The sequence below is a fragment of the Dermacentor variabilis genome, chromosome 5 (genome assembly GCF_050947875.1).
Source record: "Dermacentor variabilis isolate Ectoservices chromosome 5, ASM5094787v1, whole genome shotgun sequence".
Taxonomy (NCBI): Eukaryota; Metazoa; Arthropoda; class Arachnida; order Ixodida; family Ixodidae; genus Dermacentor; species Dermacentor variabilis.
Genome location: NC_134572.1, coordinates 61,034,090 through 61,060,100, shown reverse-complemented (window position 1 = coordinate 61,060,100; position 26,011 = coordinate 61,034,090). Strand labels below are relative to the sequence as shown.

Below are 26,011 nucleotides of genomic sequence, written 5' to 3'. Positions count from 1 at the left end.
ATAGAAACAACAAAAACAATATTTCAGAATCCGTTTATTGATATACAAGTAATGCGCTTCTGAGGAACATCCGGCAGAAGATGCATTTGAGAGAGCAATATGTCTTCTTTCCGTTGAAAACAAATATTCACAGTTCATTATTAAAGTCGGTCATTCTCATCCGGGCAATATTTTATCAATCTACCTCTTGAGACATTTTGTCAAAGTGTCAGTATACTAAAGCAAGATCCGCCAATCAAAACGTTACATGACATATCGGAGCCCATTTATTGTAAATATTTCGGTACCTTAATTGATACATTTACAGCGACTGTATCCTTTCATATCGACATAGCCCTAACAAGCCGAGGTCATTGGCAGATTAGAGAACACATTGAAACATAGAAGTAAAATATAAGCCAATCATTTTGTTTATTGCACAAAAGCTCATTCTCTCCTGTAAAAACTAGGTTGCGGGATCGAATCCCGGCCACGGCGGTCGCATTCATATGTGGGCATTCATATGAGAAACGTTTGTGCACATAGATCTATAGGTGCCCGTTATGAGCCCCAGGTGGTCCTAATTTCCGGAGTCCCCCTCCCCCCCTACAGCGTGCCTCATAATCAGATAGTGGTTTTGGCATGTAAAAGCCCATAATTTCTTTTTCTCTCCTGTGAAAAAAAAGGGCGCATGTGTCTTGTGAACCTTTAGGGCGAATGAAAGAGCTCTGATGTGACAGTAGTCTCCTTGTGACGGCGACTACTCAGCGAGAATGGGCACGACAAAACGCAATAGCTCGACAACTCAAACAATCACTTCGAAGTCACGCTGCATTTGGTGCGCAGTGAGAATCCTCATTTAGCGAATGATAATGAAAATTGACAATTAGCAATTGCGACCTTTTATTACAAGGCGTCGTTTTAACTACTAGCAAATAAAATCCATCGTGCTGCGCAACAATGGCCATCTCACACTTCATTCTACATTTCAGTGGGTTTACTGAACTCCGCCGTGTTTCAAGTTATAGTGCAGCCGCTGTTCAGTAATACCAAAATTCCTGTATCTGGAAAATGCCACGCCAAACGTTTTTCTTTTTCAAATAAGTACTGATTCTACCAGGAACTGTTCATTTTTACGGTGGATATAGCTCCAAAATTTATATTGCGCACAAACGCTAACATCTTCATTGTCAAATCTTCGTCTGGCATAGGAAACAACAGAATTGAATAAACAGCATATAAAAATTGACATTTAGTGAAGATACGTCATTCTTATGCTAGCAGTACAATAAGAGGACACGTTCACGAACGTAAGCAACGGGACTTAAACGATCAATTTCCGTTGGTGTAGTGCTGGCACTGCGTTATACGTTTTTAGAGCGCAGCTCTTTGGCGTCCGTTCCTGGGTTTCGCGTCGTCGTCGGCGTTGTCGTCGGCCTCGTAACCAGCTCCGGCCCCTTTCATCCCCCCAGCGCTAGCAGCGACCGACTGATACCGCTGGATGCCGCTGACGCCGCTAGAGAGTCAAGATAACGTGACTGCATAGAACACCGTCGCCGCCATGCAGAAAGAGGAGGAAAGGGTTCCCTCCCCCCCCCTGTTCTTGTGTGGCGGATAGGGTGCTCTTCAGTTGCCGACGCGCCGGTTATTTCACGTAGGCCCCGGCACGTCGACGAATACGTGACCACCTTCCCACGGCTAGACCTGGTTCTTAGCGCTGCGGAAGCGAGGGTATCATATTGTTTGTGTCGGCATCGGCGGCGTTGTCCCTGAAACCAACTCCGCAGCTGGGGTTGACTCACTATCGGCGTCAGCGGCATCAGTCAGTCGCTGCTATCTCTTCCCTCCTCCCTTTATCGTGTTGTCCGCTTGCTGCGCGCGCTTCTGCCCCCATCGTTTGCCGCTGGGTGTACACGCCGCCCCCCTCCCCCCTCTTCCTGCGAGTCTCCGGTTGTCAAAGCGCCGGCTCGAACTTAATTCCTTTCTTCGCTCCTCCTCCAATGCAACCCCTGTGCGGTGGCAATCAAAGAGCCAGATCGGTGGCGGCGGATCTGTATATGTGCACCGCCCGAGCCGAAATTGCCGCTGCCGTTCGCCCTGTGCGGTGGCAATCAGAGAGCCAGATCGGTGGCGGCGGATCTGTATATGTGCACCGCCCGAGCCGAAATTGCCGCTGCCGTTCGCCACTGCGAAATTATCTGCCAGTTCTTTCTGAGCCATGAGCGAGACGACCGATGGAAGTCCTCCGTCTGCTGCTGCTGCTGCTGCTGCTAAACGAGCTGCCAGAGCAGAGGCCCAGCGCCGTCGCCGTCAGAATCCAGAGGTGCGTGCCGCCGAAGCAGAAGCTTACCTAGTGGAGTCTTTGTTAAAGGAATACGTGTGAAAAATAAAAAAAAATTCTGTGATAGCGCATACATGTGTTGCTCGATTTCTTTGCCTCAATCTATCGAAAAGGTGAAACAGCTTATTTGCTGCGCTCAAATTTCGCATTAGGAAGTAACGTAATCGTCGGTAATCTTTTTTTTCTTCTTTAGCCTATCAGCAATATTAAGTTAAGTAACGTAAAGCAGTCCCTTGCTTGTAAGCGCTGTTTTAAAAATGTGTTTTATTTTTCTGATTATTTCCCTGAGTTAAACGTTATAAGAAGGCGAGATCGCGCGGGCCTTATCACTACATGCGCTGTGTTTATTTCTAGTAACTATCGACTCCATTAAGGAGTGGTATTCTCGAGAAATCACTTTTGGGGACAGGTGCTGTTCGAATTTCCCTCCAGCGATCGATTCTTCAAGCAAGAAAAACCAATCTAGGGCTATGCTTTGGTCTATACTGCATGCGCCGGAAGGAGAGTCTGTAATACGTCATAGCCGTCATGTTTTGAAAATTATCTATACTTTCACTTTAACGAGCTTTCGCGTGACAACCGCGTAGGTGTCCGCGTTCCCGGTACTATAACTGTTTTGTTCAGCGTGAAACAACGGACACAAGAAAGACGACAGGACAAGGCGCTTTCTTGTGTCCGTTATTTTGCGCTAAACAAAGTAGGTATGTATTCGCACCAACTCGCTCACCAACGCATTGTGTTTACCGGTACTACTCGTTCCTGGTTCCTGTGCAGCGTTCCTAGTATTACTCTCGAACAAACTTTTGTGGCAGTGAAAGGACAGCTACGGAGGCAAGTCCCGCACAAGTAGAGTGCTCCTGAAGAACTCCTACATTCACACCCGCGTTAGTCTAAGCTGGGGAAGGCAAAACATAAACATGTTATTTACATCAGAAAAATAAGATGAATGACACTATTCTGCTAAATGGGGCCTATTTTCTAGTTTTTACAGGGAAGCGGTATATGGGGCCTAGGCAAAACAGTCGTGGTCCGGCCACAGAAACCCTACTGCGGCGGTGTGAGCCATTGTATAGGGTGGTATGAGCCATTGCTTTCGTCTTACGTGTTGGACGGACAAATTTCTCTATGCTACAGCTTTATAACGCCTTGTTCCTCGGTTTCGCAAGATACAGCCTCCCTGTGCTTGGGAACACCTGCAAAACAAACTTGCGTGTACTCCAGGGACTACAAGCTCAAGCCCTAAGGACGTGTCTCGGTCTTTCGAGGTGTGCGTCTACAGCGGCAACGACTGTCATAGCTCGAGATCATCCAATATCAACGTACTTGGCAACCGACGCTCTCAGGGCGCATATTCGGCACGTTGCCCGATTACCTTCTCACCATCTTGCCGCTTTACCCGCAGAAAGGCCACGCACAACTTTCAGCCGTTTAACTGATGCCAATCATACCTCATTGCCATCGAACTACATGCCTGCAGCAAGACCATCCTCACCTTTATGGTGTCTGCACAGACCTGACATACGCCTCACCATCCCAGGAATCATGAAGAAAGCCAACATGCCGTCGTCTGCCCTTAAGCAGGCCACATTAGAACTTTCACATGAGGTGCACAGTGGCCGCGTACACGTTTACATCGATGGTTCAGTCACATCTGCAAGCGCAGCTGCTGCTGTGGTGATACCGAGAAGATCCGTCAAGATACAGCTAAAGACGTCACATGTATCATCAACGACAGCTGCTGAACTGGTAGCCCTGCGTGCGGCTCTTCATTTCATTAAGGAGGAGAGGCCACGCATGGTCAATGTTCTGTGATTCCAAGGCAGCCCTACAGAGTGCACTCACAGCACTGCGCCATGGATCACATGAGCAGCTCGTCGCAGAGATCAGAGAAGTCCACCATCGACTAGTTGACGAAGGACACGATATAATATATCAGTGGTTGCCTAGTCACTGTGGCATACATGGCAATGATCGAGCAGACGCAGCTGCCCGATCTACCCATGACGGCGTCAAGTGTGTCGGCATTCCTCTTTCGAGAGCCGACGCAGCGAAAAAACTTTCCGCACTTGCGCGTGACCTGACATTAGCCCAATGGAATTCTTCCGATTGCACAAGTGCACGCCTCCATACCTTGTACCCTAATTTACAGCTCCATATTCCGCCCGAGCTTCCACGACGTGACTGCACCCTTCTTGTCCGTCTATGGCTTGGAGTAGCATTTTCAAATGCCTACTCTTTCCTTATCGGAATGGCCTACAGCCCATTGTGTGACTTCTTCGGGTGCAACGAAACGATCGAGCATCTTCTTTGTCAGCGCTCTCGTTTTAACCGACAAAGAACTGTCCTCTCAGCCACCTTAGACAAACTGGACAAGCGCCCAATGACAGAAAACAAGATCCTTGGTACCTGGCCTACGCGAACATCAGCGCGATCCGCTATGAAGGCGCTGCGGCGATACTTCAAAGACACGGGACTTTCTGACAAATTGTGACAGTACACTGTGTGGCATAGGACTGTACAGTGACACTGCGTAAGACTAGGAATGCCTTTGTGGGCTGCGTGACAGTGCCCACAGAAATAGTTCGTGTGTACGTGCGTGTGTGTGCTTAGGCTTTTTTTTCCTTTCTTCTTTATCCTTCTTTCTTTCTCACCTATTACATCCCCTTTCCCCTCCCCCACTACAGGGTAGCCAACCGGAGATAATCTCTGGTTAACCTCCCTGTCTTTCCTTTGCCTTTCTCTCTTTCTCTCTCTATGAGTGGGCATAGAAATCTACTTATTATTTCAGGCAGGGGACACAGAGGGGGATGGGGTTAAGACAATATCATGATGGCATAACTAACGAAATACTTTTACAGCGAAACTGTATATGCCTAGGCGAAACGCTCGCGGTCGGACCACAGAAACCCTCCGGCGGAAGGTGTGGTGCGCCATTGGCTACGCCGATAGTGACGTCGTTTCTCTCTCGCAGCATAGAATTCGGGCAGCAGCCTCTCTCCGACTTTGCAATAAGTTCAAAAATGTGCCCCTGTCTTCAATTAAATGAAATGTGCGGCCTCAGTGTGTCACCTGGTAACTACAATGCACAAACGAGTGATAAACATTATGAACAAAGCATTACAAAACACAAATGCGTAACATAATTAAGAAATATTTTGATGAACCCGCTGGTTTAATAGAATGAACCGCTCATTGCAGCCCTCCATGATGGCGATTATGAAAAGCGCAATGTGCGGCATTTCAGATAAACACTGTGATAAACCCAAGCCAAACATGTGCGTATGCTTATTAAGAAGCACAAAGACGTAACCAATAATTGATAACGAGTTTAATAAACCGTCGGAATTAACCCAGCGATACACATGGTGGCCGCACATTTCAGCTTCTCTGGTCTGCCATTTGTACGTGGTGGATGGGCGGTGTTTCTTTCTTCCGCAGGCGGATAAATGTGAGACTATATTGCACGTGGAAGCTACGCTGATTCGCTATCTCTTCCAAGCGCTTTGAAATGCTGCCAGAATAAATGGTGTAGTAGCACCCATGTGCAGAAAAATTCCATTGCCGCAGAAGGTAGTCCACGGGAGATTGTCCCTGGTACTAGACCAACGATGCTGTCGCTTGTAGACGCCGATGTGACCAGTGCCATTGACGCAAAATTTCACAACTGTGCGAACATTCCCTATAGATGTCGTCTGTGAATACGGCCCCAAATGTCAAGTCTAAAAGCTATGTCGGTTGATTTAGATTCACCTTCGGGTGCTAATGGAGCGACTTTACGCTGGACTGGCTGCCCAACTGAAAACGAACCTTTACGTGGGATTTATTAGGAAGCTGCTAGCATACCAGCTATTTTCTTGTCTGCGCTGAAAGAGTTACACTGGTGCTTGATACTTCGAGATCTTCTGCATGATGGTGCAAGCCCTGTGAGGTCACTTGTTACTGCTCTTAGCGCACACACACGTAAGGAAGTCTACCAGTTGACTTTGTGTGTTTGGCTCTTTTCCCTAGAAGCGCATTCTCCCTAAAACTTCTCAGTTTTGATGACAAGGCCTAATATCAGTTTCTGCTTCATATTGACACTTATGCTATTGTCTAACCATATATACAAATGCTGCCCAATGAGAGACGGAGGACGGCATTGGTGGACAGTGATTATTGGTGCTTCTACCACCCTATTCGGCAACTAAAATATGGGCGCGTTCGATTTTACAGCGATCGTTATTTCGAAGGACGGACCTGTATCACTGAACGTAAGAGCCGACCCATATACTGGGCTACTTCTATTGTCCTTAGCTATTGAAATTGCCTAATAGAGCGGCGGGCGACGCCAGGCAATTCCACGGTAAAGAAACTGCGGAAGTCGTATCTCAGTGGATGAAACATAAGCGCGTTTAAAAAAAAAGATGTTTTTTTTTTAAGAATGAGAAGTCTGAAACCCAATTTACTATCTAGTGAGGCCTGGTTAGGGTGCCTAAACTTAACTCACAGCCTTTGCTATCTTAGTTGGGAAGAATCAAAGTGAACGTTTTAGAAAACTAAGCAGTGCTTTCATCGCAGAGGGAGCCTGAAGAGCAAGAGCACTGGTTAGCTTCTGAGATACAGCCCAACATTCATTTGCTAGAGTGACGATCGTATGTCTGGCCATAATGAAGATTGGAGTCACTAAGCTAGCGTTATCCTTCGTTTTTGTGAACAAGTTTTCAGTTGGATGAGCCGACTACTTTAGATTATTCCGAACTTTTTTTTCTCGTGTTTATATTCATCTGTGGAGTGCCTTTCACAGACAACATTTCACGAAGTAAAATCGAATAATTTAAATTATATATCTGGTATAATAACGAATATGGCGGTGTTTCATTTCTTTCGTCTCGAATATGAGGCTATAAAAGGTCCCCGTGCACTTAATTTTATGTCGGGCATGGGTGCGTGCTTTTCAGAGGAGCAGTGGGATTGTGGTTGCGGAAGGAGATAACAATACGTTACGTAATAAAAATAAGATTGTTTTATTTTGTTGTTAAGAGCATAAAATTACCTCGTTAAAATTAACGAGCAGGTACACAGAACTTTTGCGAGACTGCTGCCTATGTGGCTCAAACACAAAAAGTTATCGTGCTCCATGCGGCAACGCTCTGCTCGAATACCTACCTATCCCCGCGTCTTTAAAAATTTACTCGTAGATCAGATTTGAGTGTAAACACTTATATTTAATTATTTACTTGCATTCATTACATTCTTTCTGTAATTTTTTAGTTTAATAATTGTATTTTTACTCGGCAACAGTCAGTGTAGTTCATTTGCATATTTTTCAAGAAGCACTTACATGTAACCACTTGCTTCATTGGCGGGACAAGCTGCCACAGGAGGCGCACGTTTTAGCACTCGAATTTGGCGGGAACTAAAGCAGGACGCCTGCGGTCGTCCTACGCGGCAGCCTCGTGTATGCGCTGGTTTCGACATGAAAAGCCGACTTTTGCATACCTCTCTCGGAGGCGCTCTTAAGCGGTATGCACAGCACCCGTAAAAGCTGCTACTCAATTTTTCACTGAGCGCAGTCTATGATTTCTCTCATACAGGTGAGCACCTCTTCAAGTCTGCCTGCGTGATACGCTCCTCACTCACATATACTGATTTTGCGAATGTAACGCAAACAGTATTTTGAGGCCTGAAAGATAAACAGTAAGGCTCTTTAATTACATTACAGTTTTAGCCACCTTTTCGAGGAACGTGAACTTCTACTGGCGTGCCTTGCAATTCCTTAGTATAAGTCTAGAGATGGAAAAGGACGCATAGATAGGCAGGGTGGTTAACCAGAGGTAGTTTCGGTTGGCTACCCTGCACGGGTGGAAAGAGTAAGGGTACAAAAAAAGAAAAAGAGTGAAAGGTGAGATAGAGATAGCGAGATAGAAAGAGAGCTAGACGAGCACAAACAAACTGCGTACACTATAGAGCAGTATGGGGCGGCGTTCTTACAGTCTATTGTGAAGGCCCGTAGACCGCTGGAAGCTTAGTAACGCGAGTAAGGCGTTCAGCGCGGATGTTCTTTGGGAGCACTGACCTGAAGCTCTTAGTTCTGATAGTGGACGATTTTCCAACTGGTTCAGCACTTTGCAAATAACTTGTCTTTGGGCATTATATCGCGGGCAGACACAGATAATGTGTACAAGCGTGTCATCGCTGCTGCATGTGTCGCACGTGGGGATGTTGGCCATTCCAATAAGGAAAGCATATGAGTTCGTAAATGCAACGCCTAGCCACAGACGGTACAGCATGCTCTGTTCCCGCCGTGGTAACCTAGATGGTAGATGCATCCGTTTCTCAAGAGACAGCGTACGCAAACGACACATGGTGAAAACGTTCGAGTTCCACAGGGTCAAAGTACATTCACGGTACATCAATCGGAGCCCAGCCGCAGCATCTGTTCGCGAAAGTGGAATCAAGACACTTTGACCACTTTAATGTGCAGATCGGGCGGCTTTGTCGGCGTGGTAATTCCCTCTGGTGCTGAAATGCCCTGCAAACCATTGAAAGAATATATTGTGTCCCCTGTCATGGCTGCGATTATATATCTGTCGAAATTCTGATGCCAGCTGTTCATTGGGTCCGCGGTGCACTGGACTTTGTATGCACTGAAGGGCTGCCTTGAAGGCACCAAACACTGTCCATTGTTGCGGTCTATCCTGATTGATGAAGTCAAGCGCAGCACGGAGTGCCGCAAGTTCTGCTACCATCGCTGAAGTTTTTAATTTGATTTATTCAGATTTTGCCGGGATGATGACTAGAGCAGCAAAGCTGTATAAGTCTAAATGGTTAACGACTAAAGCGGACCCGCAAAAGCTACACCAGATGTTGGCCGGTGAATTGAGCCGAAACTGCTAGAAATTTACACCGATGGCGCCATCGGAAGTAGTTGCCAGTGCCTCACCCACGCTTTTTCAGCTTTTCCTTACCGGGAGCGTCTTTATCGATTCCTACCAACAATGAACTGCTACGCTTCATAGAGGCCCTAGAAGCGAGCATAGTGGCATTTAGCAAGCATGATCTCGTGCTCAAGGTGTTCTACGCCCTACAACACCGTCATTCTTTCCAGCGCTTACATCGAGCGAGCTTACAGCATCGCTGCTAACGTCTTTAGATTTAAAAAGAAAGAAAGACTACCGATGAAAATTTGGAAAGCAAGTGTTTTGGAAGTTAAATAATGTATGAAAGCCTGAAGTGACGCACAGAAAGGGCAGCTCACTCTGTATATTTAGTGTATTCGGGCAATATTAATAAAAGTTGGAAGGCATATAACGTAAATGTAATCAGTGACTTTTTAGTAATGACCCAGTTACTTTCGTGGGGCAGTAACTGGTAACTGTTACCAATTGCATTTTTGATTGAAGCAATTGTAATTGTGATGTGCTAATTTCTCTTGTAACTTGTGAAAGTCTGTGATAGATGTAAATCACCGCGGAAGTACTTCTCCAGCAATGTAGCTATGTCGCAGCTATGGAATTAAATGCTACGTGGGAACGACAGCGCATCTACGCTTACGGATTGTGTACATTATGTGGCCTCGACAAATGCAAGCAAGCTCCATGGGAAGACGCACGTGACAGTGTAAGTAGATCAATACTGCTAATTTAGAGGCACAGGCATGCGCAAGTCGCAAACGCGATCCGGAAGCAGCAGTACAGCACAGTGACACACGCCGTGAACTCAATCGGAAAGCGTTACATTTTGTTTTTACATGTCGGCAAACCTTTACGAGCTTTGCAATAAATATGCGGTTCCAACCCGTTCGGATAAAAGAAGAAAGCGTTTAGACTCGATTTCACGATTGCATCAGCGTTACAATCGCACGAGCGATGCAAACTATGTAAACGTTATCTACACCTATGTTGTTTTCATTGCCTGTGGGGTGCAACCTGGCATAAATACTCTCGCAAGCCACGCGTTTTAACCAAAAGCAGGCGATCGAAAGAAAATGTAAGGCAAAGCTATTTTCTCCTTAGGCGCCCTCAGTAGCGCAAGAACGCTTGAGGAAAACTTGAAACGTTTACGCAAGGCTGCGTTTAATCAAGGAGACGCTATCGGGACCCCGGCTTGCACTCACCGCTACTCGCTGTTGGCCCTCGCTCATTTTATTTTTATGTCGGTGTTCCTTCTGCGCGTAAGGTGGGCTAAAAGCGGAAATCAAAAGGAATTGAATCTAAGAGAAAATTGCGTTCACGTAGGAGTGACTTGTGAGGCCAAAGAAGACAAAAAAAAAATGAAGAACGAGCTGTCAGAAGTGTTACTTCTTTTTAAACCCTGTCTTGGCCTAACTTTTGTTCAAAAAAAGCAACAGGCTAAAGATCTTGGGCACAGACGCTTCTCTCGAATACCCTTGAGGTTGTATGTGCAAGAAACTGTCATCGTTATAAGAGTGTTGTGGACGCCTGTTGCTCTGTCGAGCACACATGGTGAAAAGTAAGTAGTCTTATCCCTTACATGGCGTACACAACGTGTCCATCACATCTATATCACCATATTTACAAAGGGCGATGAGTCTTGTTCTTATTTTAGTACCATTCAAGGACATGGGCTAGAAGACAACTCTTACTGGAGATCTCATGTCTGACTGCTGCCTATCCTTTTCCTATGTATGTGCAATGAAGCACTGATGCATTTCGCTGTGCCACTTACTGGAAGACATAATTTCAGGCAGCAAATACAATGCTTGTACCGCATTCGCCAGACAGACTCATGTGTTCCCTGATTCAATTGGTTTCCTTGAGATTTGGGCTACTAAAAGGGACGCTGACACTAACACATGTCGGCGATACTGTGAACTTGCTAATACGGACCTGATGTCGGACGATCACGCACTGAGATGACGTTTGTCGTTCTTTTCCTTGTCGCGTGGTTTTCGTTGACTGTTATGCAACCATTAGCGCAGGATATGAGCACTTTCTCAGTGATGCGTGTTTTAGCTCAGTCGATCAGTTTTTTCATGTAGCGAGATCTTTGACACAATTATTTTAACTTCGTCTTCACTTAGAGCGCATTGAAAAGCAATGCGGCGATATTTCTTCGGACAGCTTTAGGGTACTTAAATGACAGGCTTTTTTTTTTACGGAAGAGAACATCCTGGGACAGTCGCATCATGCGTCCGCCACGTGCAAAGCCACAAAAGCGTCACTGTGTTTCATGAAATGCCCTAGCCTACATAACCATGTTTCATGAACTGATCGATGAACGCTTCATTGCGCGCGTGTCGGTGCATACTCTGAGCTTTTCCGATTCTGCTCATCTTGCACGCCCTTTTTCCCTTTCCACAATGCAGGGCAGCCAACCTGGCTCAGCCTTGTTAACCACCCTGCCTTTCCCTTTTGTCGCTGCTCTCTCTCCTTATCTCTCTCTATTTTGTTTATTGAATCATACAATCATGTGCTCTTTCTTTTTCTTCGCTATTTATGGCCCATGCCATCTACAGTCACGCCCAAGGAGCCGGTGATCAAGATGGATGGTCGCCGCCTGGCCAACGGCTCATTGCTCGGTCCCTACTTGGAGGGCACTACAGTGGTGCTTGACTGCTTCTCATCCGGGGGTCGGCCAGCCCCGCAGGTGCTGTGGCGAAACGCGTCCGCCCAGCTGCCCGTAAAGACGTCCGTAACGCCGCACCTACGTGGAATTCACGACGTCACGTCGACAGCGCGCTTTGTGCTCTCACGCTGGGACCTGGGAGCCCGGCTTGAGTGTGTCGTCATCACCAAGGCCACGCCCGCGCCCGTCGTCAAGTGGGTCCAGCTGGATGTGCATGGTAGGCCGGGGCGCGTTTTGCAACTTCCAGAGAATAGTGTGAGGGCCACACATCAGAACACAAACTTGGGCGGTTCAAAAGTGGGCCGAGTATAATGCAGTTGTGTTACACCGCTTGCAAATGAAGCCAGACATTTTAAATTTCTGTTAGGGTTTAGATGCGTTCACCATAAGCGCGAAATCGAGGAGCTGCACGTGATCATTACAAACAAAGGTATATTTAGACTCCGATCATCCAATGTGCTAAAATTAAACTCAGTTTTCTTTTTATTTCTTAAGCTAAGTAGACGGCGTAACATAATATTTACGTCCATAGTTTAGAAATACATTCACTTTGTCGAGCCACACGCGTTCTGAACCCGCATCTTGCTCAAGACGCAGGCGTAACCACATCAACTTCATTCACGAGCTTAGTAACCCCCCCCCCCCCCCCCCCCCCCCCCGCCGTTGTCTATATTTACTCTCAGCTAAGTGCTTCCATTCGCTTCTGGAATGCCTATCCCAATAGCCTCGTTGAACAGTCCGGTGAAGAAAAACTCCACCAGCTAAGGGACACGCGTCTTTTTTACGTGAGCTTCCTTTACGTCTAAAGCTTGTGAGCTTCCTTTACGTCTAAAGCTTGTCGTGTGGGTGAACATTTAACTCCGTGCCAGCGTGTAACGCAAGGGTCCGATGAAAAAGCAGCGCTTGCTCCGAATAACGCTCGACTCATGTTCACACATGCCCCACGCAGTACGTCCTCTTGCTCTACGGCTACGTGGCCCTAACCACCCGGTTGTGGCCGGCGAGATGGTGTCGCTCACGTGCATCGTGGAGGGCGCCAGGCCAGCAGCAAACATCACGTGGTACAACCGGTCCGAGCTGGTGCGCCCGCAGCCCCCGGCCGCCGAGGACCTCATGAGCGACGGCACATACCGCACCGCTAGCACACTGGTGTTCGTGGCCAGCCTTTACGATCACCAAGCCGAGTTCTTCTGCAAGGGAACCAACCAAGTGCTCAAAAACAGAACCGAGGCACCACTTCTTCAGGCCGTCCGACTAGAAGTTCTCTGTGAGTTTGTCGGCCTCGTTTCGTCTACAGCGTTTCCTTGTGTCACTTATATATATATATGTATATATTCAGCAGCATTCGTTTCGACTACACTCTAAAAAAAGTTTCCGGGATTTAGGGCGTAGCTTTGTCCAGCAAACGAATATTCATTTATCTTACACGCCTTTCGTTTATTGAATGCTGCGAGCCCGGAACTTCCAGATTGCGAATGGCATTTGTGTTATCAGGGCTAGTGACAATGCATTCTTGACAGGAAAGTAGCGAGCGAGAGTTTTGAATAAAGGAAACACAAGAAAAACTGATGAGGAATATTTCTGGGAGAATAGATACGCCAGGAAGGGTCTAAATTTTAAAACTGTTAGAGTGTAGTAGAAATATTGATATATTCCTATGCACTTCTGAACCAGTGAAGAGAGCCGCTATAGAATGTTCTTTTTTTTTGAGCGGCCAGAAGTTCTTTCTATTGATAACGGTTGCTTCAAACGTATGTAAAAAAAGGAGAGAGGCTAGGCATGGAGGTTAACCAGATGGAAGTGTCCGATTTGCTATCCAGCCCGGGTGCGGGGAAAAAGGCGTTAGAAGAAAGTGATGAGAGAGAACTAAAAAAGAAACTCTATCCTGATATCGGTGAGATGGTTCGTCTTGCGGCCAATGTTCTAAAGGTGCAGATAACGAAGACAGAAATGAACACGTGCGTCAGGATGGGCACCAATTTCCAGGACCTTCAGGACGTACGTTCGTGCCGTACATTCAGGATCTCTGTTCAAGTTAATAGGGCATTCTGAGACCAAAATCAGGATAACAAGACGCGAGCCGACAGCGATCCTCCTGCCGAATGTGTTCCATTCCGTCTTGTTTCTTGCGCAGTAAGAAAAGACTAGGAACTAGCTTAGGCGTTCACTGAGCCCCATGCATTACAAAAGGGACAATAAGCCTTCACTGTCTTCTGATGGAACAACGAGTTACATCTTTGCTGTATGGTTACCCCTTACGACAGAGGTCGGTCGTCGAGCATTTTAGTGCAGCGGCTTTTGACGTCTCTGCACGGAATACTGCGGAGACTGGCACATAATGTAACTGATTAATTCATCTTCACCGCAATGGTAACAGGTGGCGGTGTCGGCAATTCCGACGCAGAAGGCAGTTCTCACATGTCCTGTCGTTTTTTTACATGAAAAACTGGCATTATATGATTGTCAGATGTGAAACCCGTTTTTCGTGACCAGGTCAAAAAAAAGGATGAAAAAAAAAGAAAGTACGAAAAGTTAGTCCACTGCTTGGACGAAAAGCACGGAGTAGACATACAACATTGGGAAATCCGCGTATGAATAACAAATATAATACGCCTGATTTTTATATTATATTTTTTTCTTTATTGGATTTTACGTGCAAAAACCGCGATTTGATTATGAGGTATGCCGTAATGAGAGACTCAGGGATAATTTGAAACACCTGGGGTTGTTTAACGTGAAACTCTAAACGGGTGGTTTCGCATTCGCCCCATTGAAAGCGACCGCCATGGCCGGGATTTGATCCCGCAACCTCGTGCTTTATAATAAGCCTGATGCTAAAATTCATTAAACGTTTACGTGTGCGTTAATCGCACTCCGGCTGCCCTCTTGACGTGTCATGAAAACACCCTTTCGTAAAGGAAGCAGTGAATTGGAGTGTACACACCACTAAGAGAAACAGACAATCCTTATCTTGTAAAACTTTTAATGTTTTATTTTAAACAGAGCCTTGCGTATATTGACAGGACAAGGAGGGAGACACGACACGGACCAGCACTTGTCCGTGTCGTGTCTCCCTCCTTGTCCCTATCAAAATACGCGCTGTTCTGTTTAAAATGGCTTACCAACTCGCCCAGACGTCTGTATTAACGATTTTTAATATTACTTTTTCTTTCTTTTTTTACCACTCTTTGTTGCTAGCTGAACACGAAACCTTAATATTACAGGCAGTTACTTCATTAGGTATGCAAGCTTTTGGAAAATCGAAAGTGCGCCTATAAGGACTATAGTAACGAAAGTGCTTAATGAGGCTGTTTCTGCACACCACAGCGGAATTCAAGAGTAAAGAGAAAGAACGTGGACACAAAGCTCATGCGTGGCGCCTCTTGTTACAGCCTTGCTCCAGCGCAGTTAATACTGGACAAATAAAGGTCCCCTATAAAACAGCCGAAAGTAAATAGGTCGATAAGAAAGTTCAACAAGCGCAGTAGGAAACCATGGCCGGATATCGTTGAGCTGCCGAGCAAATGCAGAAACAAAAAGATTTTATCTGTGCGTTAATGTATTGGCAATACTATAAATAGTGCTTCACTTGTTTAATGTTTAGGCACAGTTGCTTGGAGATAACTACTATATGATACCTGCGCATAACTGGCGTTGCTAGCACACTAGGAGAACTAAGCCGACTTCTGTAGTCACTGAATAATGGCGTAATGAAGTGGAGCTCAAACTAGGAACTGACGTTTGTTGCGTAAACGGCAGTTATTAGTTAGTACTCTACTTGTTCAGTCTTGTTTCTTCGTGTCGCTGTCGTAGCGTACTAGCCCTAGCGCAAGGATCATGGTGCCACTTATAAGCGGCCGTGTGTTCAACGCCACTTGCGCAGCAGATGTGCACATGTCTGGGCGCTGCTCGCGGAGGCACTCAACTGGTAGAATGAATTCTGCGAAAAATTGCACACATGCAATTTTTGCAATTCAGCCGCCGAACGTTAAACGAAATGATGACTGTCCTGTATACTACAGAATCCGGAAACTCTATTTTTCTTTGAGAACGCTTCGATGCTATAACGAATACACTGTTGAGAGCCTCAGCATGTGTGTCTCAAACTATGCTTCACTGGAGTATGTGTTACGATTCTGTCAAATCCCATAAGTCGCATAAGGCTTTCCTTTTTTTTCGTAATCGCGACTTTTTGGTATTGCTTGTGGGGTACTATGGTTGCGCGCACGATACATATGCCCTGTGACACAGAGGGTCGGTCTCTGTAAATGCAGACCCGCCTGCGGTCCGCGTGCTGCCGGCAGAGGGCGTCAACGTGACCGAATGGCACTCGTGTAACCTGACGTGCCACTACGACGCGAATCCTCCGAACGCGACCGAGGTGGCGTGGTACAAGAATGGCGAGCTCCTGCCACCCAGGCCCAGGGGACACCGGCTACAGCCAAAGACCGCACTGCTTATCCGGAATGCGACACGCAAGGACACCGGCGTTTACAGCTGCCACGTGAAGAACGCGTTCGGACGAGGGAACGCATCGAACTCCGTCTACCTGGACGTTTTCTGTAAGTAAACAGGGCGAAGCGCAGAACTAAATCAAAACCTAGCCAATAGGCACGGCTACTTTGAATTAAATGGGAAAGAGCAGCGGTTGCACAAAACTGCGCAGCAGTGAGCGCTGATCGAAATAGATTGGTTTCTAGGCAATAAAGGAGGGAAGAGGAGCGAGGGAAGTTTTCTTTCCCGAAAAAGAAGAAAGCACGCACATATGCAATTTTTACAATGCATCTATCGAACGGCAAGGGGAATGAGGAACGTCGCGTATGAGCATGGACGTGACTGATCATGCGGAATGCTTTCGTTACTATTTCCGGATAAGAAAAATACAATAGCATTTACTAAACACTTCTGAGCGCCGTAATAATACAGAATATTTTGTCTTACGAGTCATTCACAACAGAAGGTGGAAGTAATGTACCTTTTGTAATCACGTCACCTTAACAGCTGTTTCGAGGCAATCCAAAGAACTTGCCGTTGATTTATTTAAGGGCTTGAAGCGCGTTTACTGATTATCAGCCATTCTTCTCCCAAATCCTGTTAGAATATAAAATACAGATTTATTTAAGGGGTTTAACGTCACAAAGTAGCATTGGGACGATGAGACACGTCGCAGTGGAGAGTTACTAATTAATTTTTACCGCTTGTGTGTTTTTTGTTTTTTTTTACCGTGCACCTAAATCCAAGGACACGAGAGTATATGCATTTCGTCCCTAGATGCCGGTGACATAACGATGACGGGACGGAGTTTTTGACGGCTGTGTGAATGATGCCCAGTAGTAAAGCTACGCGCGCGTAGTTACGAAATATGTAGATTTGTCTTCCACTTATGTCAAGTTGCCGTTTCGTCCACGTTGATATTTCGCTTCCTTATTATTTTTACGCTAGTAAAAAGAACGTAATTTTTCATGACCTTTCACTAGTTTCATTATGTATTTGCTTTCCAAATAGTTGTAAACAACAACAAAAGAATCAATCTCCTCAATTCTCCTTTTTCTGCTCCTTCACTGTCTCGCTTCGAATGTCTCGCGGTCACTCGACCGTGTCCGCAGACATCCCGCTGGTGAGCGTCTGGGTGAACCCGTCGGTGGTGGCCCTGGGCGAGGGACCCGTGCTGCTTCGCTGCGAGGCCGAGTCCGGCAACCCGCAGCAGCTGCGCCGAGTGCGCTGGTATCGCGACGGGCAGCTGGTCAACGAGACCAAGGAGCCTGACCTGCTGCTCGAGGAACTGCGGCGTTCCGCCACGGGAAACTACAGCTGCGAGGCAAAGAACGACGCCGGATGGAGCCCACTGTCTCCGCACAAGTCGCTTGTCGTCATGTGTGAGTGCGCATGCGTGCGCGCGTGTGTGTATGTATGTATGTATGTATGTATGTATGTATGTATGTATGTATGTATGTATGTATGTATGTATGTATGTATGTATGTATGTATGTATGTATGTATGTATGTATGTATGTATGTATGTATGTATGTATGTATGTATGTATGTATGTATGTATGTATGTATGTATGTATGTATGTATGTATGTATGTATGTATGTATGTATGTATGTAAGAATAAATTACATGAAAGAGCGACATGGTGTATAACTTCGGTGTGTGCTCACGTCTGTAAACGGAAGCCATTCATTCATTTTCGGTCGTTCGTGCAAAATGCGCTAATGTTCTGCGGCATAAAAGGACTAATCTATAGAATGCCCACGGCTGCATATAAACAACTCATTCTGTTTCAAAAAAGCGAGCGGGGTTGCTTCACTCTGAGAAAGGTCATTGCATTGGCAGAAATTAAGCGGAAATAGAAAGCCCCCACACGAGAGGGCCATCGATACCATCTCTACATTAAACCTCCTAACACCGTCAACGTTGTTCTGAACTGCATTCGAACGGCAGCTTATTATTCGTTTCCTTTTTATGCTAATAGTGATATAGATCTTGTCATGGTGGTTGTGGTTCCCCAATATAGTAAGGGCTATACTGATCCCAAGGACATTGAGCAAAGCCAGTTGCACGTATAGATAGGCCGGAATGCTACCCCGCTTAGACATATTCCCACTTCCAAGAAGGCCGAAAATATAATGTAATAGACAATAGGAAAGTGAATCGAGGCATTTTTCTTTCTTTTCGCTGATCATACCTCGCGAACGAAGATAGAGGAAACGCGAATATTCTCTAGCAAAAAGACGTGGGATTCGCTAAAGGCGACGTCTTGCTCAATAGTATGTACGATACAAAAGGAGGATAGGTTGTCAGAAGTAAGAAAAATACATAAGCGCGACAAAGACCATGCAGGGCGAGCGTCAGGCTATTGATTACAGTTCGCGTTAGGAAACTACATTGACTGGCCACTGGAAGTGCCTTTCTGCCCGAAGGCGTCAGGCACTGCACTGGCTTTACGCTTCACGATGACCATCGCCCGTCAGGCAGACATTGATGTCGACATCACTGGTCATTTTAGCGCTCGTTGAGCACTTTATATATATACATATATATATATATATATATATATATATATATATATATATATATATATATATATATATATATATATATATATATAATTTGCCCACTCAGTGGCAGACGACACTTCCCTTTCTTTCTTTCGTTCTATCTTTCTTTATCTTTATCATCATTATTATTGCTATTATTTTGCGAAAATGTTCAGTTGTTCCGTTCTCTCGCGTTATGATTGGATTCGGAAAGAACGCTCGCGAGAAATAAACTTCACCGCGTGGGTCGGTCGTGCTAGGAGAGGGGGTGCTGTGCGGTCGGTTTAACTGTGGGAGAGGGAGATGGCGCCACCGTTGTTTCGTTTATTCTCCGACAATTCTTGTGCCGTGGCCGTGGCTCTTTTTTTCGTGTCCGATTCCCTGGCGGCTAAGCCGCGACTGTTCCAGCACATCGAGCCTGCGAAAGTCGCGCCATGGGTGCAGTTTGCGATAAGCTACATGTTATTGCGCTCAGCAGAACGGCGCCGGTGTCGGCTTCAGTCCAGGGCTCTGCGACATGGGAGCTATGGTGTGTTTCTTTTTGTGCTTCGTCTGCGTGTGTGCGGCTGTAAAATACGCCGGACGAGTGCTCTGCGACATTTATGCAGGACGCCACGCAACCCCTGGTCTTGCTTCGCCAAGTGTTGTTTTATTGGCCGTAACGTGTTTCACGCAAAGCACGTCCCTTGTCGCTCCCCGGTATGTGTATATGCATGTACATGCTGGTAACTTTCTATGCGAGGAGATGTACCAGAACGAGCGAGAAAGAGCAAGAAAATATATACTGGCGTTGCAATAATGCGCTGTACAGTGACGTAACGAGTTGTTAAAAAGCAAACAGGCTTGAACCTTCGGAACGGTTAATGAGCAGAACTCCTACGAAAAAGAAGAAAGCAGCTGTATAGGGCACGAGCCGCCTCACTGGCCACTTAACAGGATAAGCATTATGGTAGACGAACGAGCGGACAATGTTGAATGAGCGCCATGGTGATGCAACGTCTTCGAAACTGGAGAGCACTTTGCTAATTGGCCGTGATTTCTCTTTTGTCGATCAGCAGAAATTCATGCCCTTCCCGGTCTTCTGCGTTGTCAAAGGCTCATCAAATTACCCGTAGTCTTTTGCCTATAGTCTAGCGATCACTGGCATGGTCACTTACGAAAGCCCCAAAACGTCGTAGTGCACGTTTGGGAAAATTATGTATATGCATATCACCATTGTGCCTTTGGTCTAAACGAAACTTTGTAACACTAGGCAATTATTTCCTGAACCACCCTTTATTTTTCTTTGTTATTTAAATATTATTTGCGTTTTCGTGTGAAGCCTGACAGCTCCCTCCCGTTTGCAGTTTATTTTCCATTCGTACTTAATTTCGCACCACTACGTAGCAGCAAGAGGTCATTACAGATGAGAGTCGCGAAGTATTTAGACTCCGAGAATAGTCTAAACGACGCGTTTTGTTCTAGTTTCAGCGATCATAGTGCAAGCGAAATATCATCTTCACTAGAGCTTTTTACTCTGTTGAATAGTCGCAAGCTCAGTACTTTAGTCGTAACGGAACAAGGCAGCACTCTCCGAACCCATGATACATTCTGAAGGCAAAGCAAGTACGATTAAGTCTTATTGAATTTTTACGTCCGTAGTAGTCCCACTAGAGAACGATACGCACAAATATTTCTTTTTGCATTCTACATTTTATTATGCTTCTTGCGAACTTATAATTTATTCTGGGTGAAACTGAACCTTACATTTGGTGACGCAAAATTTACTGATGCAGAGACACAACTTGAAAAGCGAGATAGTGACGAAACTAAATGGTATTTCAGGGACACTGTTGATAAACGTTTATAAGTGGTTACGATAATGGATAATGAACTTCCTTCCCTGTCTTTTATTTAGGGAGCGATTACGGCCATTACAGGAGTGAGAAATGAATAAGCCTAGGGAATAAGTCTATAGCTTCTTCAGAACGCGGAAAATTGCTTGATATTTTCAGACACGTCATACCAAGCATCTATGGCGTAGAAAAGCTTATTCTGTACGCGGTAAAGATGAAGAATTTCGAGAATTACACCATTGTTGGAACTATATTCAAACGGGAAGCGACAAGAAATACTCTTCTGACATGCGTTTCCACGTTGGCGTACGCTTGCAATATTATTTTTCTGCTGTTTCATCTTTTATTTCGTTCGTATGTTGCTATAAGCAAAGCACGGTGTACAAACAACGCGGACGTTAGGGAATATTTACTGCTGCGATAGACATCTATGCCTCTTTTCATGCGCATGCGCGATCTAGATAGGCATGCAGTGTCATTACTTGAAAATGAAAAGTTAACAATGCGCACATCCATTTCTGCCGTGTTCTATTTTGCGAATAAACTTAGTCAATCCTCACAGAAAATTTTGATTTTTTTTTAGAATGCGCTGTAAAAGTCAGCGCCACCATGGCATAACTTCCTCGATGACTCTACTAAAACTGCTGCGCATGTCTGGACTTTAAACTGGGAAGCATTAACCCCTTCGGTTCTTTCCCCGAGGAAATCACGTAACTGCGAGGAAACGAAAACGTAAAAAAACACAGGGGATCACACACGCGCATGCATGCTTGTACGCAGGCGCAACGTCAGCGTTCGCGCTTCAAATTTGCGCGCATAAGCCAGCGCTTCGGAGCAAGAGACGAAAATATGCGAAGCTCGAGCAAAAATACGACAACCTCCAGAGAGAAAATTTAACTCACACGCTTCACGCTCCGGCAGGCTACTACTTCTCGCCCAGAACCAGTGAGCCAAGAGGGAGAGGGAGAAAAAAAATAGAGAAAGGCACACAAAGACTGAGTGGTAGTGACAACGCGTATGAAAACCTAAGCGGAGAACAAAGTAATAAGCGACAGGGTGGAAAAGTGTGGGGAGGAATTTTAGAAAACCTTCTATGTCGGGAGGTTTTAGAGGCTTGGTTTGGGTGCTGCAGGAAGAGGCCAGCGCTGTAAAAAGGGTGGAGGCAGCTAGGCTGTAAAGGGGGAGAAGGGGACGTTGGTCATCGATCGCAGCTCGACGGAGCGCGAACACGCCGTGTCCGCCAGCGGAGACATCGATGTGTGCTTTATCGACTGCGGCAGCCGTCACTGCCGCCGAAGCCGAAGCTGAACCGCTTCGCTGGCGAGCTCGCACGCTTGGTCGACGCCTGCGTTCTTTCGGTCCTCCCGCTCTGCCTTTCCTTTTTTATTTTTTTCGCCCTCCCGCATCCGCAATAGAGGCTTCGAGGAAGACGAGGAGAAAGAAGGGGAGTTGCATCCCCGCTGGACCGACAATTGAGCACTCGTTTGCGTGTGTCGACCGGCAAATTTCGGACATTCCTCAACAAACTTTGTTCGCCACCGTTCCCCTTGGTCGCCGTTGACTGTCAGTTGCTGTCGCCACACCACTGCAGCCACTGCTGATGCACGCGGTGTAGGCGACCCCTGCAGCGCAGTGCGAGCGCTCTAGACTGCCGGGCTAGCCGCTGCCTCTCTCCTTGTGCGAGGATAGATCCCGCGATCCTTGCTCAATTTCGCCGCCAGAGAGATCCAGATGCTGTTCTCTTCATAGTACTCTTAGTTGGGTTGTAGATATATTTCAGGTATGTGCAAGCCGGGAAAACGTGACAGCTACGTACGGGCGTGCGATTTGTTTCTTACGTATGTTCTAATCTCCAAACTTGAACCATGGTGTTTCGATGAAATGAGAGTGCACCCTGTATAGCCGTTTGTTTTCTATGTTTCTGGGCCTTCCAACACTTTGAACGCTGCTTGTTGTCAGCAAGAAGGGATAGAGAGAAAGAAACAAACGTTTATTTCCCACAAGTAGCTAATTGTTGCTCTAGCGTAAATCTTCGTGTCTAATAGCACAGTTACGAACGTAACAAGGTCACGTAAGAGCACTTCTCGGCTGCCCTTTTATCTTTGGAACATCCCGACCACGGCGGCCGCATTTCGATGGGGGCGAAATATGCGAAAACTCCCGTGTACTTAGATTTAGGTGCACGGTGAAGAAACCCAGGTGGTCTAATGTTCCGGAGTCACACACCACGGCGTGTCTCATAATCATGTCATGGTTTTGGCACGTAAAAGCCCATAATTTAATTTAATTTATCCTTGAAACATGCCGTTATGTGTATCGGCATTGGTCTACACGTTTGTCAAACTGCAGTTCTGTTCACACAACAATTTCACTTCTTTGCCTAACTGAGCATGTCTGTCCGTGTTCGCGTACTCTTTTCTGTGCACTGCTTTGCTTGTTTGTGGAGCTTTGCATGTGAGGTTGCATTTAGAATTCCCTCAGTTTTTCTCGGTGTTCTTGAGCTCTCATCATGCGCCCTACGAAGTGGAGCAGCTGCTGCCACATAAAAATGCCAACGGTAATAAAGATAGATAAATAAATAAATAAATAAATAAATAAAGTAGAAAGGTTTACGCATTTAGGATTAAGCGCACCGCCCCTGACATGACCTTTATTAACGTGGTTTGACCAAGTGTGAAAAGCCCGATTGTAATCCCAAGGTGGAAATATCTTAAACGACCGTGCCGCGCCACCAGGCTTTAATATATTTAGTGGGACATACATGCCCTACCGACACACATCCCTCGCCTTTCTTCTTTGAGAAGTTCCTCTGGGAGCATTTCTTCTCGTCAAACACCTGGAGTCAGTAAAAGGGCAGTATTGCAAATTCACAGCTTAGCAATAGCCCAGAAGTGTCGACGAATTGCGAGCACATCAGAGAGACGATGGGCCGCGCTGCATTGAACACGGTCTCGTGTCGAGGCGCGTTAGTATCTGTCCGCAAGTTGTAAAGTGTTCACGTACTCGTGTACACTCGTCCCAGAGCAATGCATTTGCGATCGCAATATGTGAGCGCGAATGCCGCATTTGCATGCGAGTGAATCATTCTGCCACCTTCTCTTTCCCCGGCGTCGCCGAACGCCGCAGATCCCCCGGGTCCTGCGGTCTTGGTGCCCGAGAGCGGGGCTTTGCCCCCGCTGAAAGGGCAGCGAGTGACTATGCGGTGCCACGTGAACGACACGGGATTGCCGCCCAGCGTGGCGTTCCGCTGGGAGCACGGGGGCGTGCCTCTGAACGTGACCGGAGCGACGCTGGTCACCGAACCCGTGACCACTGCCACGCAGGGCAACTACTCGTGCGCCGCGGTCAACCAGGTCGGCGTAGGCACGCCGGCATTTTGGATACTCGACGCCCAGGGTGCGTGCTTCGGACTTTCGCTGCTTCTTTCTATTTTATTTTCTTTCTTGAATTCAACGACGAGGCATTTGTCACCGCCAGAAGCTTGCTGAGGCATGCAATTGAGGCGTGGTTTCTCATATGCCTCGAGAAATTCTTGCAGCGAGGGCAAGCGCTTTGCTTCTGTCTAATGCCGCGTTATACGTGACGCTGGAGATGTCGGTATACGTGACACTGCGTTTCATCTCAGAAATGGCGGTACCTCTTTCGCCAGGAACATTTGTTCCTTTGACGTGTGGTGCTCCGATATCGCAAGCTTTGTGAATGCACTAAATTAGGACAAGTACGGCCCACTACGTGTAATTAAGCTTGCCATCTTTTTTTCTCTTCTTTTTTTCTTTGACTACGTGCATGTCGAAGTAGATATAAAATTATTCACGAAAACGAATTCGTCAACATGCTCACGATGTGGGTGACAGTAAGACATCCAGCGATATACCGGTGGATCATTTCTTAAGTATGATTTAATTTTTAAAGATCACCTGTTGCAGATAACATAATTCTAGTTCTTAAGCTGGATTATTCAGAGAGGCGGACATCACTTGCACAATAAATCCAAAAACATATTCAAATAATTATTAAAAATGCACGAATCAACTTCTTAATTAATTACTTTGTGGCACATATGACAATTTAGGAATTGTATCGACTGAGCTTGCAAGCCGTATACACCTAGAACGAATTTCCAGAATGACACCAGTTCGGATATATGTATACTTTCAAGCTCCCGGCAAAAATACACAGTTGTTTCGCTTACCTTTTCAACAAAATTCTCGTTTACGCACTTTATGCCTTGAAGCACAATATAACTGCAGCACCCATGTATTTCGTCCCACGCTTTGGGAAATAATACCTCAAAACTACAGTAATCCTAGAAGTTAATTTTGAGTGGATGCGTCTTGCACGCTCACCGGCTACAATTAGTGAATCGCAATATGTGCCGTGAAGTAATTAAGAAGTTTACCCACCGCAGTGCCTTAGCGGCAATTGAGTTGCGATGCTAAGCACGAGGTCGCGTGATCGAATTCTGGCCGCGGCGGCCGCATTTCGCTGGGGGGCAATATGCAAAAACGCCCGTGTTCAGAGTATTGAATGCACGTTAAAAAGCCTCCGATGATCATAATTAATCCGGAGTCCCCCACTACGGTGTCCGTCATGATCAAGTCGTGGTTTTGGCACGTAACGCCCCATAATTACAATCACTTAAGCAATTATATTTTGTTAATTCATTGAATATGTGTTTCAATTTCTCGCGCTAGTAATGCCCACCTTTTCGAATACAGCTCAAGGACAAGAATTATGCTATCTGCAACAGGCGATATTTAAATGTTCCGCAAAACTTAAAAATGATCTCTCTGTATAATCCTTCGTTATAGGTTATATATCCTACCTGGAAGATCATATTTTCCACGGTCTTTGCACATAAACTGTGGTTCGCTAAAGTATACGAACCTTGAAAAAGTGAATCTTTCGGGTGCCTGGATAATGGCACGACACCTGTAATGATTGTAGCATTTGTCAGGTAGCGCCACTGAAGGAAATGAATTAGGTTCTCCGACAAAGAATAACAATTTCTGTCCTACATTTTGGGCATACAAAATGGCCCTCGTGGTTCTCTGGACACAGTTGAACCAAAATTACCGCTGCCAATTCCACCTTGCATGTGCGATTATTCAAAATTGCTGCGATAGAATCGTACACATAGGGGCGAACTTCATCATATAGGGGGCGAAAATTGTTTTCCAAGAAAGAGAGAGAGAGAGAGAGAATTTAAATGAAAGTGTCAGGAAGATTGGCAGAGGATATCGAGC

General features: G+C 46.1%; 1 protein-coding gene across 2 annotated transcripts in view; it reads left to right on the top strand.

The window, feature by feature from the left end:
- LOC142582649 (hemicentin-1-like) overlaps window positions 1-26,011 on the top strand; it is a 249,764-nt gene that overhangs the window by 177,090 nt on the left and 46,663 nt on the right. For both annotated transcript variants that reach the window (XM_075692571.1, XM_075692570.1), the window contains exons 3-7: window positions 11,778-12,104; window positions 12,837-13,154; window positions 16,162-16,449; window positions 17,494-17,763; window positions 23,892-24,161. In XM_075692571.1, the coding sequence (XP_075548686.1) occupies window positions 11,778-12,104; window positions 12,837-13,154; window positions 16,162-16,449; window positions 17,494-17,763; window positions 23,892-24,161 (1,473 nt within the window). The remainder of the gene's footprint in view (window positions 1-11,777; window positions 12,105-12,836; window positions 13,155-16,161; window positions 16,450-17,493; window positions 17,764-23,891; window positions 24,162-26,011) is intronic.